The following is a 15,962-nucleotide window of genomic DNA, read 5'->3' as shown; positions in this document are numbered from 1 at the left end:
CACGTAGCTCCCGTGCCAGCTACCATAATTCCATTGATCTCAGCCGGTGGCAGAACACGGGTCTGTGACTCGGCTCCTTCGCGGGTTAAACGACGCGGAACGCGCGTTATTGTATCAAGTTACACCTCCGCGGCAGTAAAGCGCGTGCCGTTGCAGTCGCAACGGCAATTGTTAGAACATAGTGCGGCGGGTAGACCAGCTGGGAGTGGGGCACACGAGCAGCATTCGAGCCGTAGTAAAAGTTTGTGGTAAATGTTATTGTAGTATAGCGGGAGGCGGTACGCTCTTTCGTGGAACTCTAGGCTTATAAACGTTACCACAATCTGTTACCACGATCGAGCGCTAACCATGGCAGCGGCCAAAGTCATGGTCGCATCTAGACGCGGCCCAAGGACCCGCTTCCCCGGCCAATAAAAGCCTGCTGGGAGAGACTCTGTTGGCAAACGGGTCGGTATATTCGTTAAACACTGAACACGTAATCGATCCGCGTGTTGCGTCTCGTTATTCGAGCGATTGAACTTCCTCGACGAAATTAGGTGTCTACATATTTAACCAGTTAGCTGTGGCGCCTCCTTTTCAAAGCGCGCACCTATACGTGTCGCGAGAATCAAGCGATGACGAGTATACTCGTCGAACACAGAGTAAGTTTTAGTTTATAAAATTAACAATTTTATTACTAATATTTACTTGTTCGCTCAACATTAACGTATACTGCATAGATAATAAACGAAAAACGCAAGAAAAATCAAATACTTATGAAAGTTAAAAATTCAAATCGCTGCTTTAGAGTGGTATTCAACAAAGCAAGGGACGATACATAATGGTACATTGCATGTCGAACACCAATATCGCGAATTATTCATGTAATTATTGATATGTTTTATTTGTTTGTTTTACTCCTGGTCTGGCCTAAAAATATTCTAAACATCTTGAAATTTCAGAATATGTTTTTGTTTTCACAAAAATTACAATTTTAACAGCCAATGGTCGCTACCTTTTACGCACGACGAGTATACTCGTCATAATACAAAATACTGCCACTTCTCCATGACGGGTATACTCGTCAAACACAGTTAACTGGTTAACACTATTCCTACCGACACTTCACGTATACCTATTCCTACCGCGACCGGTCAAATGACCGGTCTTTCACAACTTATATTTTCAATATTGAATGCAGACCAATAGCCAGTTTACCAGTATAAAAATATATTTTCTTTTATTCAAGAGTACATAATCTACATTTCATTCTTTTTCGTCGCATTTTTTACAAATGGGCTTCTCAACTGTACATTTTCCGCATACGTACTTTTTACATTTTAGACAGATTTTGTTCGTCTTATTATCTTTACAATACCTTATCTGACATGTTTTCCGTTCACGGGAACCTGTACTTGTACTTGCGATGGGTATTGGTTGATTTTCTGTGCCGAGCTCTCGTTGATATTCGATGGCAAGTTCTTCTGCCAATTGGAATAGAAATTCCTGTCTTGTAATTTCTCCTCCCGCAGTTTCTTTATATAACACCCATGCATTTATCCCGGCTAAATCCAAGATATTAAAAAATACTTGCAAAGGCCATCTCCGAAATTTAGATTTTACCGAATAATTTCTGGCCATTTGATCGGTCGCATCTACGCCAAATTTGGTGCTATTATACAATTGAATTGTTTCCGGTGATCGGGTGTCATTTACTTCAACTTGTACGGAGTTGTGCATTGAACTGAGAACTAGAACTTTCTTTCTTGGTTTGGCTTTGTAAATTGTCAACATACAATTATTTGAGCGATAGAGTTTGGTTGAGAAAAGTGCCATGTCGTCGTTTTTCAGTTTTGCCAGTCTTGGTAGCTCTTTTCTATTTGCTCTGATTGTCCCAATAATCGTAGTTTTTTTTTTGCTAAAAGTTTTGTTGCTAAAGGTAGGCTTGTAAAAAGTTGTCTGTGGTTATATTTCTTCCACATCCTACATACGATTCTGCTAATTTCATAGTGACGAACTCTCCAAGAGGAACTGATGGTTATGTCAAGGTTATGCCAAATATGGAAAGCCGTTTACGTACATCGGATGCTAACCAAAATTTTATACCAAATTTGTCCGGTTTATTGGGCATGTATTGAGTGAATCTACACCTTGCTTTCGTTGGAAACAATTGTTCGTCAATAGTAATATATGGTCCTGGTTTATAACAATTTTGACTGTTGTCAATAAACTTGTACCAAACTTCGGAAATCATGGCGAATTTATCGGTTTGTAACCGTTGGCTTCGTTGATTTCTGTCGTCAAATCGAATAAATCTCATAATCTCCGTAAAGTCATGTCTACTCATAGTATTTGAGAAAAAAGGCGGGCCCCACTTTTTATTCCATAGAAGTGCTATATCCATATTCTTAGCCTCATATGCGCCGCGTGCATACATAATTGCAAAAATGCATATAACTTTGCAGTAGACAGTTCCCATTTATATCCCAACACTCTAAATGCCTCTGCCCCTGTGCACTTTCTTATAACTATTACAAAAATGTATAAATCGTACTACCGGTCAAATGACCGGTCGTGGTAGGTAAGACAGACTACAAATATTTCTCAGAAAATAAACAATAAAAAAATAAGTGAATATTGAAAAATGTATCATACATATATATGAGGAAAAGTCGTAAAGTTTAAAGGCGATTCACTTACGTTGAATGTAAGAAATTCCAATTGAAAATTTAAAAACGGTCATTTGACCGGTCCCGGTAGGAATAGTGTTAATGGTCGCGTACTAAGTAACAAACTGGAAAATTTTATTGGTAGTTGGTATCGTTTGTGTATAAATTGCTTTTGGTACTTCATTTTTCATCAGTGTTAATCCTTAACTAGTATACTGACGTCACGATTGTGCCGAACGTTGAACTCGAATTTCTATTTTATTTCGACACTAAACCTGCCGAAACGTTTGAAATGAACAGTTTCACATATGAGCTGTTTATTTTGAAAGTGGCATAAGTCACTTTGTTTTTAAGTCGATATATTTAAGGGTTTGCGTTTTAACACCGTTTAAAAATATGGATGCTAACTTTCGAGAAGATTTACTTGTATTTGTTATCTCAGGATACTGATATTTTTCTCAATATAAATAATTTCGTATAAACATTAAAAAATCACCACTTTTCATTACGGTAAAATGACTTATGCCACTTTCAAAATAAACGGCTCATATTTTGTTTTAAAGTCGCTGAAGTTACAAAGATTCTTCCGTATAAAATAATTGAGTAAAGTCAGTCTATGCATACATTATAATAAAAATGTCGACAGGTTTAAATAAATGCACTCTTGTAATTCGTATAAAACAACACACGTTTAGGGCTTGGTAAGAATGTTTATCAACAATTAGATTAACACATTCTTTCGTGTTGTTTACTGCAATTTTTGTAAACACCACCGTACCGGTTTAGGGTTGAATTAGTAAACACGAGCAAAATTTAAATATATTTCATAGTATCATAACTTAGAGCCGCGACATCAATGTTTAATTAACACTAGATTTACGGAACCCGTCAAAATGACGGATCACCAATTTTTTAGTTTACGATTATTCAGATTGTGAAGACACATTCATGAGTTATTTGTTCCACGTATGTCTTACTTGCGGCAAATGTTACAAAGACATTCGTCAAAAATCAGAACAAATGTTTCATCGTCGCTTGCTCGCAAACTAACTCGAAGCATCCGTTTTTAGTGTTCCGTAAATCTAGTGTTAACACGCGTCGATCGTAAGCTCTGAAACATGTTTTCGTCACGGAACGACGAGTCACGTCTGACTCGAACACAGCGTGCCGCATCTTGGAAGAGACGCGACCTTCGAAATCTCGAGGAGAAATTAACGGCGATCGAATGCGACCGCCTGGTGGCTTTTGGGATCGACGAGTTGTTTGCGGCCGATCAGAGAGCTTCGGACGATCGACGGTTAGATCGCGCCGGAAAGCGAAGAACGGCGGCGGGCGGTTTCGGCGGGCAGGATCGCGCCGGTCCATCGTTCCAGGATTTACGAGCCGCTCGAATACACGCGTGTGTACCAAAACGGATAGCTGACCCACCATCAGCAGTTCAGAGCTATATGAAACCCTGACGTGGCTGGCAGGGTTGTAATTGTCGCCCTTTGTCCGTCACACGAGCCCGTGGCCCGACGGTGGCGGCGAACCGCAAGCTTTCCAGGCCGTGCCGGAACCGCCGAACTATGCCGGCATTATCGCATCAGCTGCTTAATCCCTGGTTTATCGTCCGCGATTACAGGCCCATAAATCGGGACCGCCGTATCGTTTCCGTCCGCGCAAACATCGTTATTCTTCCCGGCATCGAGAGACGGCCGCCGACAATTTCTTTCCTCGCGGCTTTGTTTCCTCGCCGGCGCGACGCGTCTCGACGCCGCTCGACGCGACCGCTTTCGAGTATTCCGCCGTTTAAGCGGTTCTTTGTGGCCGAGGGCTCGAGTGTCGGGCGCCGGTGAAGAGCGGTTTCCTGCTGCGCTCGGTATTTTCGAGCGAATCGAGAGGAATTTCCTCTTGCTCGGCCAACGCCGGCAATTCCTTCGAACCCCGACTATCTCGTATCGCGGTCGAAATTGCACCGGCGGTGAGTTACGTGTTCGTAACAGGTTACGAAGAACGAGTTTCGCCGAGGCCAAACGGGGAAACTCTCCCCTCTTCTCTCTCTCTCCCTTTCTCTGTGCCCCTTTCTCTCTCTCTTTCTCCTCCCACTCCTTTTCGACTGCCCTTTTTCCCTCCGTTTAACTGTTTCCCTTCGGTGCACTTCTCGACCGGCATAAATACACCCAGGCGAAAAGCGTCTACCAAATGTTGCAGGTATTATGAAAACCCATAAACTAGACTTCGCCCGGCGGACGTTTCTACGGGGCCTCATACCCCCCCGAGGACCGATCGATAACTCCCGGTACAAAGACGATTCTCAACGTTGAATACGTAGCGAGCATCTTTGCTTTGAGACGCTTTACCCGGAGACAGTTTACGTCGTCTCGGCCCTTTGACGCTGGCGTCGTCGTCGGGTGTCAACTATGCTCACGTGTCTCCCAACGCACCGTCAAAGGGCCAAGGTGGGATCTCTGATATTCGAGGCGCAATTGCTCGGTGAACTGACGAGTTTTGCATCATTGCGGATTTTATTAAATGCGAGCTTTCGAGTTGGCTAGTTTCTACCGGATTATGATGCTCGATTAACCCTTTGCACACGAGTGGCAACTGCAGGGCTTGAAGAGGCTCGGAATGAATGTTTGGCATTTTTGATAATTATCACTCGTTCTCAGTATATATTTTGGTTTTTAAAATTTGGTGTGACATTTTCTGGAATATGTGAATTGATTAATTATGGAAAGCAGATTTCTTTTTTCTTGTCCTTTCGTTGTAAAATAATATAAGATAATTATCACTCGTTCTCAGTATATTTTGGTTTTTAAAATTTGGTGTGACTTTTTCTCGAATATGTGAATTGATTAATTATGGAAAGCAGATTTCTTTTTTCTTGTCCTTTCGTTGTAAAATAATATAAGATAATTATCACTCGTTCTCAGTATATTTTGGTTTTTAAGATTTTGTGCGACTTTCTCTGGAATATGTGAATTGATTAATTATGAAAAGCAATTTTCCTTTTTCTTGTCCTTTCGTTGTAAAATAATATAAGATAATTATCACTCGTTCTCAGTATATTTTGGTTTTTAAAATTTTGTGTGACTTTTTCTGGAATATGTGAATTGATTAATTATGGAAAGCAGTTTTCTTTTTTCTTATCCTTTCGTTGTAAAATTGTACGCAGTACAATGGATCGTGAGTGTATTTGTAATTTCAAAAGTTTTCGCATTTAGTTATTTTGACCCCTCCGGTAGAAATAGGTCAATTGCTTTATCACGTTTCAAAATAACTTTAATATTATCAAATTCCTTTATATTAAAAAAAGAAACTGTTAAAACTGTAACAGTTGCACGAGTCACAAAATTCCATTTCGTCACCACAAAACACACCTAGCTGTATTAAATGGAAAAACTATTTTGAAGATTTCGAGTTAAAACGTCTCCGACCGCGAAACGTTAAGGATCGGCAGATAAAATAATAGACGGCCCTAAATTCTTGTTTACGATCGAAGAAAATCCCTCCTTCGTCTACCGTCGATATTTATTCGCGCGGCGAGCGAAATCGGCATCGCTCGAGCGATTTCGAGGGAAAAAAAGCAGCCCGAGCAAAAAGAGAATAATTCTCCTGGAGAGAACAACGCGGTGCGGCCCAGTTATTGCAACTGCCTGCACGGAAGCTGCGAAGTAGCGTTCCGCGAGGTGTGAAGTTATTTTTTTCACGCACCGGGATCGACAATTTCGCGACGCGACGGCTTCACGCACGATCGACGTTATGACAACACCGGCCGGGTAACTCGAACGTGCTCCTGTATATCGACCCCTTTGCTCCGCTTCGAGCCGATTCCATCCGCAGGTGTTCGCCGTTCGTTCGGTTGGTCGGTCGGGTCTGTCGATCGATCGATTGCCGGAAATCCAGTCGGCCGGCCGGAACAAAACGCGTCCGACGCTCTTTTTGTTTCGAAACCGCCCCCGCCGTCCTCTGTGTCGTCGATCGACGGCCACCGGTAACGAAGCTGCCGGAGCCGGACCCACCGAATCCTAGAATTCCGGCGTCCCCTTTGAAACCGAAATACCGATACGCCCCGACGCACCCCCGAACTATTTTTCGAACGTTTTCGCGCTACACTGTGTTACCGTCGAAATTATTCGTTTGTTGCACGGATTACAACGTCTTGCATCGTTTTCCACAGCGTCGCTCGTGCTCGAACTGTTCCCGCGATTTCCGTCGAAGCACGTTCTTCCAAAAGATTAGAATATAGTAGAATGGAAATTTTGCTGGTTCGCAGAAGCATTCAATATAAATTAAATTAACTCTTTCCATTCAAATGGCGACTCCAAGGCGCCATTAAAAATTGTTACGTCGCGTTTCAAAATAATTTTATTAATCGAATTTGTTCGTATTTGAAGAACTCTGTTGAAAGGATAACTTGTTGCATCGATCACAAAATTTAATTTCATACGTATAAAATGCATTAGGTTATATAAAGTGGGAATACGGTGGGTCACAAAAATTGTATGAAATTTTCCGTTAATTTGGCTTCGAAGTGCAAAGGGTTCAAAGCGACCGACTTGAATTTCTTTTAACCATCGTTCGTCCCTTGTGTCAATTTGAAACAGTTTTCGTGTACATATACTGAAGAAGTGATCTAGTCTATAGATCGTTTTATTTGTACTGAAAAACGTGAACAATCAACGTTAAAACTCGTCTCACCTCATCTAAGGTTTTCGTTCTTATTTATTATTCCATCTTATTCATTTTTTACCATTGTGTAAAGCTGATTGCTTTACGCAATTTCAAAGTGCAACTGAATCAGCAGATATATCCAGTAATTGCCAGTAACAACACCTTTGCAATCTGAATAATTATAAAATAAGGACTCTGAAGTCCGCAATTTATTTTCTCATTTTTTGTCATACGTTTTCGATAATTAGTGTTGGACGAAATTCGGCGTTCTTATTAATTTATAATAGATTCGTTGCTGGCACCATTTGCTGATAATAAGGAACAGTAATTTCCGTGAATCGTTTCAAGGCATTAAACAAAGTAAATCATTCTAAGTAATTGTGTAATTAAAACAAAGTATTTTGATTATTGTACAGTAAATTAGTCCGTCTAACATTTAACAAAAATTCAAGTTATTTAGTTCAGCTTGAGAAAGGTTATAGCGTTTTACGAAGTACGAATAAATTAGTTCCAAAAGTGTCTCGCAATCTAGAAATAGAATATTCCTGAGATCATTTGAAGTAACTTTTTCCTCAGCGAAAATGCAATCCGCGGCTTCGTTTACGAGTTATTAACGAAAAACACCGACCAATGAGAGACGAGCTCGGCTGCCGCGAGGCGTGGCGCCAACGAGCGGATCTGGGCTTGCTGCGCTCGTTGGCTGGGCCGCCTCGCGCCAGTCGCGCTCGCCTCTTATTGGCCACTGTTTTTCATTAATAACTCGTAAACGAAGCCGCGGATTGCATTTTCGCCAAGGAAAAAGTCACTTCAAATGACCTCGGGAACCTCCTGTTTCCGGATGTTGCGAGAACATTTTTAGAATACCCTGTATATCAGCGCAGATACATTTTGAATGAAGATGACTTACTGGTCTCCGGAATTCTCGTATCGTGAGCGACTAGAAGCTGGGCCGCGAGGGAGGCCCTGTGTCCGGAAGTACTCTCGGCCACGCACTCGTATGTACCACTGTCCTCTGTCTTCGCGGAGGATATCACCACTTTCGATCTCCGTCTGCAAACAGATGATACACTTCCGTTAAAATCGCTGGCGTACGAACACCGCGACGCCAATGGCTTTAATTCAGGGGAAGAGCCCGCTCGCGGATCGCATGTCCTACAACGGATTAGCTCGTTCATTATCTTTTCCGTGAAGTACACGGATACCCGGGGACGGTTCCCGTCCCGTGTTCCATCGTCTGCTCTCCGGAGATGATTCCGCAAAGTTCGGGGCAAACAGGAAGTTTTGCCGCACTCGCCGAGGAGAAGAGAGAGAGATATATATACCCCGAATACTCATACTATCGTCGGGACGAGCCACCGCGAGCGGGTTTAGAGCAGCCTGAAATTTCTGGACTTCCATCCGAGGGAAACTCGTTTTTCCGTATGAAGAAGCCGAAACTTCCTGCCAGCGGCCCCCGACGAACTTGGCTCCGAGACGCGCTGGCAAATTTAATAACTTTTCGAACGTCGCGGATTACTCGCGGCCGGAATTCGGATCTAGCGCAAGTATCGATGCCGATCGCAGCGACCCGCCTTCTAGCCTGCCGCAGGCTCACCCTGCACCCTGCTCGAGGAGAATGTCCCGCGTCGTTCGACGAATCGTCTACAGAAAATTCCTGCGAGCTCCGCAATTTCCTAGCTGATTGTAGCGAGACCGCGATGCAATTTATTAAGCTTCGACCGGACCTTCCGTTCGGGCTGGAGCCTCGCGCGAGAACGTAAATTGAAATCCGGGGAGGTCAACTAAATTTCGGTAATCAGCGAGGCGAGCCGGAGTTTCATTAGGGATATCTTCTTTAGTGGGAGATTCGTGAAGAATGTATGTGTAATGTATTTGAATAACGAAGTTGATATTTTAAGCCTTTGCACTCGAGAGGCGACTCTGAGGCACCACTAGAATTGTTGTATCATGTTCCAAGATAATTTTCATATCGACAAAGTTTAGATTTAAAAAATTGTTGAAAGTGTAACTGTTGTACAAGTCGCTATAAAACTCAATCTCATATGCATAAAATGCACTTCGTCGTATAAAATGGAAATATTATAAGTCAGAGAAATTATTTTTGATTTACAGTTAAATGGCTTCGAGTGCAAAATAGCTTGATTGAACGGTCCAAATATCTTTCAGTGACTCGACTCTGCGTTAATCGATTTCAATGAAAGCTTCAGCATGCGCATAAGTTATCTACGAAACGCACTTTTTAAATTTTCGTTGCAGGCTCAGATGCAAAAATGTTGAAAAGCATAAGTTCCTTATTTTCTTTTGTCGTTAAAAAAAAATTAAAATGAAGTATTACAGTCATTGCCTAATAGGCTAGACCTATGTCATCTAAAAAAAGATTCAAGTCGTTTAGTCGAGTTTTAAAAAAGTTACGCCGTATTACAAGTGTCCTTAACTTTACGACTGCATTTTACATTCTTAACAGAATAGAATGTAGAATATAGGGAGTTCTTATATTCCAACGATTCCACGGCGAATCCGTTAAGATTATCCGGTGCAACGAGCGCGTGTACGTCTAACATCTTCGTTTTGAACGCTGAAAGAATTCAAGTAATTCCGTTCTAGCGTGTTCTCTTAACGTTTCAGCTGTTCCTGAACCGGGGCTGTCAGTTAATGTCGCCGGCAGCGAAAAAATAACATTCATGATTTACTTTTAATCGTAAATCTGAAATCCATCAAGGGAACAGGTACCATAAATCGGGTGTCAAACTCCGCACGACTGATTTATGCGGACAAAATGGGGCCATCTCGTTCGCAATAAATAAATAATACAGATTCGATCGGTGTACCAGGGAAAAACAAGTGTTCGGCCAGCTGTGTCCGCTCGTTAATTCGACCATGCTCCTGCGGAATGATATTCCCGTGGAAAGCAGAAAATGTTAAAGACCCGGCAACTTCTGCGAAGGATCATCGGCGGAGGGTTAAGCAGGCGGAAGTGAGTGAAAGATGGAAGCGAAAATGGAGGGGAGTTCGCGTCGAATTTCCCAAGAAACTTTATCGTAACGGGGAAGCCAGTTACCTGCACTGTCCGATAGTTTAAAAGCAGAACTCGTGCTTTCGGATTCCTCGACATCGGCGATTGGTTCAAGTATTTCCTCTGCAGAGCGAGCGCGAGAGGACGGACAAAGCGAGGGTTTAAACGTCGAGAGAATGAGAGAGAGAGAGAATGAAAAGTCGAGTGTTACGATTAGAAGCCAGTCAGCTTTTATTGTACGCCAACGTCGGCCGATAAAAGAAAAGGAACGCTGTGCTCGTTTTGGATCATCTGGATCAGAGGTCGAGTGCGTCTTCGCCGCGTTCCTTCCCGCCGGGAATAATGGAATGCCGCTCTCGTTATCGAGCGGAGAGGGTCGGGGTTCGATCTGTGGGAAGTGGCGAGTAAACATCGTCGTCAAAGAGCCCCGTAAAATCGTGCTTTGAACGGGTTCCGTTCCGCAGTGTTGCGCGTTGCTCGCGAACCGTCGCTTTTCGATTAAAAAGCGGCGGCAAGCGGAGTCAAACGCTGACACTTGTTATTCGCGACGGAAAAGAAGGCTCGCAATTGCCCGGAAAATTACCCCGTTGCAATTACTAAAGTTACAAGGATACTTCCGCGGAAGACGTTCCGATGAATTCAGCCGGCCGTTCACGGTAGAATATTCTATTCAAAGAATAACGAGGCGAGGACCGTAATACGTAAACTGCGGACGTCTATGCAAAAACCGGTTGCAACAAACAGGAACTGCTTAAACATTTATTCCACTCTTGAATAATTTTATTAAGTCATAAATAGTAGAATCGTACTGTCCAACTTTCCCAATAATGTTGCTGTATGCATAAAATCCGCGGTCTAACAACATGCAATAATGCGAAAGACAACGTTTCGTCTCTTTGCTGGCAGCTGCCGCACGGTGTCACGATTTTCTCCGACCAGCGGAATTACGGGACACGCTCGACCGAACGAAGTTCCACCGTGTTTGAATTGAAGTCACTTAAAATTTCGGCAGACCGAATTCTGTTAATTTTGACAAGACGCGGAGCGGTCGCTTTTAGCGTCCGGCGTTCCCATTGTTTTTCTAGCGGTTCAGCGGGGACCGTGACAGAGCTGTATCCAGTTCCCGGTGGTTCTGCGGGTGCTCGATGCTCCACTATTATTAATCGATTCGGCGCTTTCGCGCGTGTCGAGGGGAACTTTCGAGTCGAACCTCGGAAAAGCTCGATATCGCGGATAGATTTTCGACGTCGCTTCGGACGTCTCCCGCTATTTTCCAGGGCATCGCGAGACCGAGAAAACAGCATCGTTCAGGCGAGCTCGTTGACGCGCTGAACCTGCGCGAAAATAAAGTTCTCGCGCGGAACGGAGAGCGTTCCCTTTGATTGGCCGTCGGGCGCCAATTATCGACGGCGAAATATCACGGACGCCGCGTTCTTCTTTCAGCAATATTATATTAACGAGCGTTATTTGACAAGTTCTCGGCTAATTGCGAAGGGTGCGGGGCCGCCTCCCTTGTTCATTGGAACAGGGAGACGATTGAACGTCGATACGCGGCGCTCGCGCGATTTCGAAACGGACGCGGCGGATAAAACGGATGCCGCCTCTTTCGGGTAATTCTAGGCACGTCGGCGCGATGATTAACGCAACACCCGAACGCAATTTCCGTGTCCGCCGCCGCGTGAATGCCAGAATAATCCCTTAATCGGACTAAAATCGATGTTTTCCCTGGCGCCCGGCCAGTTATTAATTTTGCCACGTGGTCGCCCTTCGAGTGAGCTCGATGCCTCGCGCAATACGCTCCGGCGCGCCGCGAAGAAACGCTCGCCCGTTCCTGCACGGGTTTTTCGATTTTCAACCGGGCGGCAACTTTTAATTCGCTGGCTCCCTCGGCGAATCGAAGGCTCGGGGAGGGGGACAAGAGGGCAAACGGAGAGAGAAAGAGAGAGAGAGAGAGAGAAAGAAGGAAAGGAAGAGACAGAGGGAGGAAAAGGGAATTGAGAGATCGTTGGTTGTAACGGTGGCACGGAGGCGGCAGCGGGAGACGGGGTAAGTACCTTTTCAGGTAGAAGGTAAAGCTGGCCGAGAAGTTAAAGGTAATGAAAGCCAAGAGGAGAGGATGGAACACAATTTGCGCGGCCCCCGGATTAAGTCCAAGTTTTTCCCTTTACAGCCCACTTTTATGCGCTTTTTATACGCCACGGATCCCGACGCTTCCTCCGACGCACGCGTGTTTACATAAATGTATGGACACGGCCGATCCGACCGGCATGAATACGGAATCGCCGATTCTGCTCGCGTTTCCACTCGCTCTGCTCCTCGGCGGCTCCGAGTTCGACGCCGGGAATTTGTTCTCGGGCTTTAATAGATAGCAGAAGAGAATCTTCGCATCCCGGCCAAGAATTCTCCGCGTTCAATCAACTAGATTCGCTGCCTAGCTCGGTGTCTTTTTTCCAGACGTCATTTATTCATTCCGTAACGATAGAGCTGAGCTACCGTTTTCAGGTAGCGACCAGAAGGTGAAAAGTTACGGGAACTTGTTGAAGAACTGGGTCAAAAAAGGACTGCGACAGCGACGTCCAAGGGTTGGGCATTAAAGGGCTGGCCTGGAAGTCTTCCCATCTGTCTTGCCGTTTAAAAGTAAGTTTCACTTCATTAAACCAATCTTTATGAAACATCTCCGAGCACGATTTATGAAGATTGCACGCTCTCCCGTTACGCTTCCCTCGCCTTATCGAAATTAATACGGAGGAGAAACGAGCGTCTCTCTATTTCCTGCGATCGGACAACGCTCGCTTCGGACAATGTTGATCTCGCATAAAGATCCGTAGCGGAATCTGCTCAGGATTCGGGCCGCAGTCGGAGTATTGCAATCCGAAGATGATGGGAGCCGCGCCGCTCAAAGCGCGGAGCAACGTCTCGAACGCGTTTCGCCGTGCAAAGTCTGCTCGCAGACAGTTGTCCAACTATCACCTGTTCCCTCATCTTCTCGACCTCTTTCAAAGCGCGGCTTTAAGCGAAGACCGTCGCGATTTCTATAAAGTTTGTGCTTCGCTTAACGCGTCGCGAAGTACAGAGAAGAGAGCGCGGAGCGTCTCCGGGAAGTTGTGCGCGAGGAAACGGGCGGCTGTCGAGAGAAAAGGATGGGAAAAGGCCGAGCGAAAATGTTTGTGCGGGGCCGGGACGGGGTCGCGGGGGTTGGGGGATCGTTGGCTAGGCTCGTCTGTTCATCCCCTTTAAGCGATTTCGCATGCACGCGTTCGCGAGATACGGCTGGCGCGAACGAGAGAGCCAGGATCGCGTTCACGGAGGCTGGAACGGCGGATACGCGAGCGAGGAAAAAAGAGGGCGAGGGGTGCGGAGGGCGAGAGAGAAAGAGGGAGAAAGAAAGAAAGAGAGAGGAGAGAGAAAGAAAGAAAGAAAGAGAGAAGCAAAGCCACGCGATGGATCCGGCAGGGAAGGGTTTCTAATTTGGTGCCGCAGCAAAAATCGACACTCCGTCTAGACTACGCCGGCTCTCCGCTTAGTACGCGCCAGCGTATATATGCCAGCGGGATGGAGAGCCACGCGAGGAGAGACTGCGAGAGAGAAAGAGACACGCGGTCGAGGAGGAGGGCAGGGGAGCTGGAAGCACGGGCCGATGGAGAGAGATAAACCGAGATTTCTATTTATGTATTCCACCTCGTTCATGCCGCGGCCCGTCTTTCGCGCTCTCCTTTCATCTCGTTAGGTTTTTGCGGCCGGTTACCCTGCCGCCCCTCCGGCCTGGACCGCACCACCATCCCTGCCGTTGGCCCTTTGACGCGGGCCAAAGGGAATCGATCCGTGCAGGATTTTCTAACGACCGGCAGCGGGCCAGGCAGATCGCCAGCCGTCTGTAAGCCGTTCCTGGCGAGCTCAAGGCCGCCCGCGGCGAACCATCGCGAACTTTTCGCCTGGAGAAAGCCCAACCGAGCCGCGGACCCCCTCGCGGGCCCCGAACCTCGTCCCCGAGCCACCGATAGCAACGGGCTATCCGCGAGCCGAGCCGAGCCGAGCTCGCCCCGTTTCCGCGTCGGAACGCCTTTTCGGCGCTGCGGTTTAGATTTGCGCTGAAAATCCGCCGTCAAAGACGCCCGCCTCTCTAGTCCCGCTAATGGCACCGGTCACAGCGCGGCTTTCAACCCGGTCGCAGAGCTGTTTTTCGGCTCCGTGTTCGAAACATTTCGCGAGAGTGTCGTCGGGGACGTTAATATTAGCCGACCCCGGAAATTAAGGGGGCGAACGGGGCTTGTTCCCGGGACCGGGGCGCGGATCCGAGGAGCAGCGGAAGGCTTCCGATTATGGGTACTACGGTATTCTGCGGAGCGGTGCCACTGTCGGCAAGATTAGGCGGTAACTCTGCAGCTTAGTTGGCTTTGCCGTTAAAGGCGGACTTTACGATGATCCTAAGTGAATGCAACCCGCCGACTTTCTCGCGGGATAAGTACCGAAGAACTCTCGCCTAAGTTCCTGTTAATATTTCAATAACACGGTAGATCAGGATCCGCGATCGCCTGCCGGTTCACGCGCTTCAAACTTTGCAATTTAGAGGCTTTCAAGTCCTTCGGCCGATCCTCTATGCGCTCGGACCAGCCGGTATTTCACCGGCCGAGGAGGCTCGCCTCTATCTCATCGTTCAGATTACTTAGTTCCCTGGTAATCCTATGAAAATTTGCGTCTCTCAATAATTATCGATAAACTTGGAAACATACTTCTCTCTCTCTCTCTCTCTCTGTCGACCTTCTTCTCGTCAGCAACAATCCTGTTCACCAGAAAGCACTCGAGTTCGTTCGAGCGAATGGTTTCAATTATTTATCGGAGCGATATTTGTCGAAATCGAATTGATTAATTTTTTGTATATTAATGCGGTTTAATCCGCTAGAAGATTAAATAAATAAATATTGCAGTGCGACATAATCGATGTTACAATTTAACATCGTCGTAACAATATATTAGGTCATAAATAACTTCCGATGCAGCTAGGTAGAATATATTGCTCTTATCTACCCACTATGAGTCACCGGGACAAACGAGTTTTTGCTTTCACTAAATAGATAAGGGTTCAAAGTAAATGAAATGAAAAAGCAAGAAGATGAATAAAAAAGAACAAAATGAATGTCCGATGAAAGAGGAAATACGATTATTCGAGCCTTGCGGTTTGTTTTTATGGTTACGAATTGTTAACAATTATAAAAACGAGCCGCAAGGCTGGAACAATCGCATCTCCTCTCCCCAATTGTCCATTTTTATGCACAGTCTGAGCGTATACTGCTCTAATTTACTTTATCACGTTCTTTACACAATCTTCGCACAATCTGAGTGCATATTGCTCTAATTTACTTCATCACGTTCTTTAGAATTTCCCGTAACGCGAAGTACAATAATGTTTCTCTGACTGACGCTCAAATTGTCCACAAAAATGGACAATTTGGGAAGAGGAGATGCGATTATTCGAGCCTTGCGGTTTGTTTTTGTAGTTACAAATTATCAACAATTATAAAAACGAGCCGCAAGGCTGGAATAATCGTATCTCCTCTTCACGAATTGTCCATTTTTATGCACAATTTGAGCGTCAGTCAGGGAGACATTGTATTACTTCCCGTTACGGAAAATCCTGAAGAACGTGA

General features: G+C 45.3%; 1 protein-coding gene across 2 annotated transcripts in view; it reads right to left on the bottom strand.

Annotated features, from left to right (window-relative positions):
• The window catches only part of vn (membrane-bound neuregulin protein vein), a 391,821-nt gene that overhangs the window by 111,253 nt on the left and 264,606 nt on the right, over nucleotides 1–15,962 (bottom strand). For both annotated transcript variants that reach the window (XR_013034198.1, XM_076524696.1), the window contains exon 3: nucleotides 8,212–8,354. Coding sequence is in view for 1 of the 2 variants with exons in the window: in XM_076524696.1 (XP_076380811.1) it covers nucleotides 8,212–8,354 (143 nt within the window). In the remaining variant the exon portion in view is untranslated. The remainder of the gene's footprint in view (nucleotides 1–8,211; nucleotides 8,355–15,962) is intronic.

Source organism: Megalopta genalis, chromosome 10 (genome assembly GCF_051020955.1).
Source record: "Megalopta genalis isolate 19385.01 chromosome 10, iyMegGena1_principal, whole genome shotgun sequence".
Classification (NCBI taxonomy): domain Eukaryota; kingdom Metazoa; phylum Arthropoda; class Insecta; order Hymenoptera; family Halictidae; genus Megalopta; species Megalopta genalis.
This window is presented reverse-complemented; position numbering and strand designations above follow the sequence as displayed.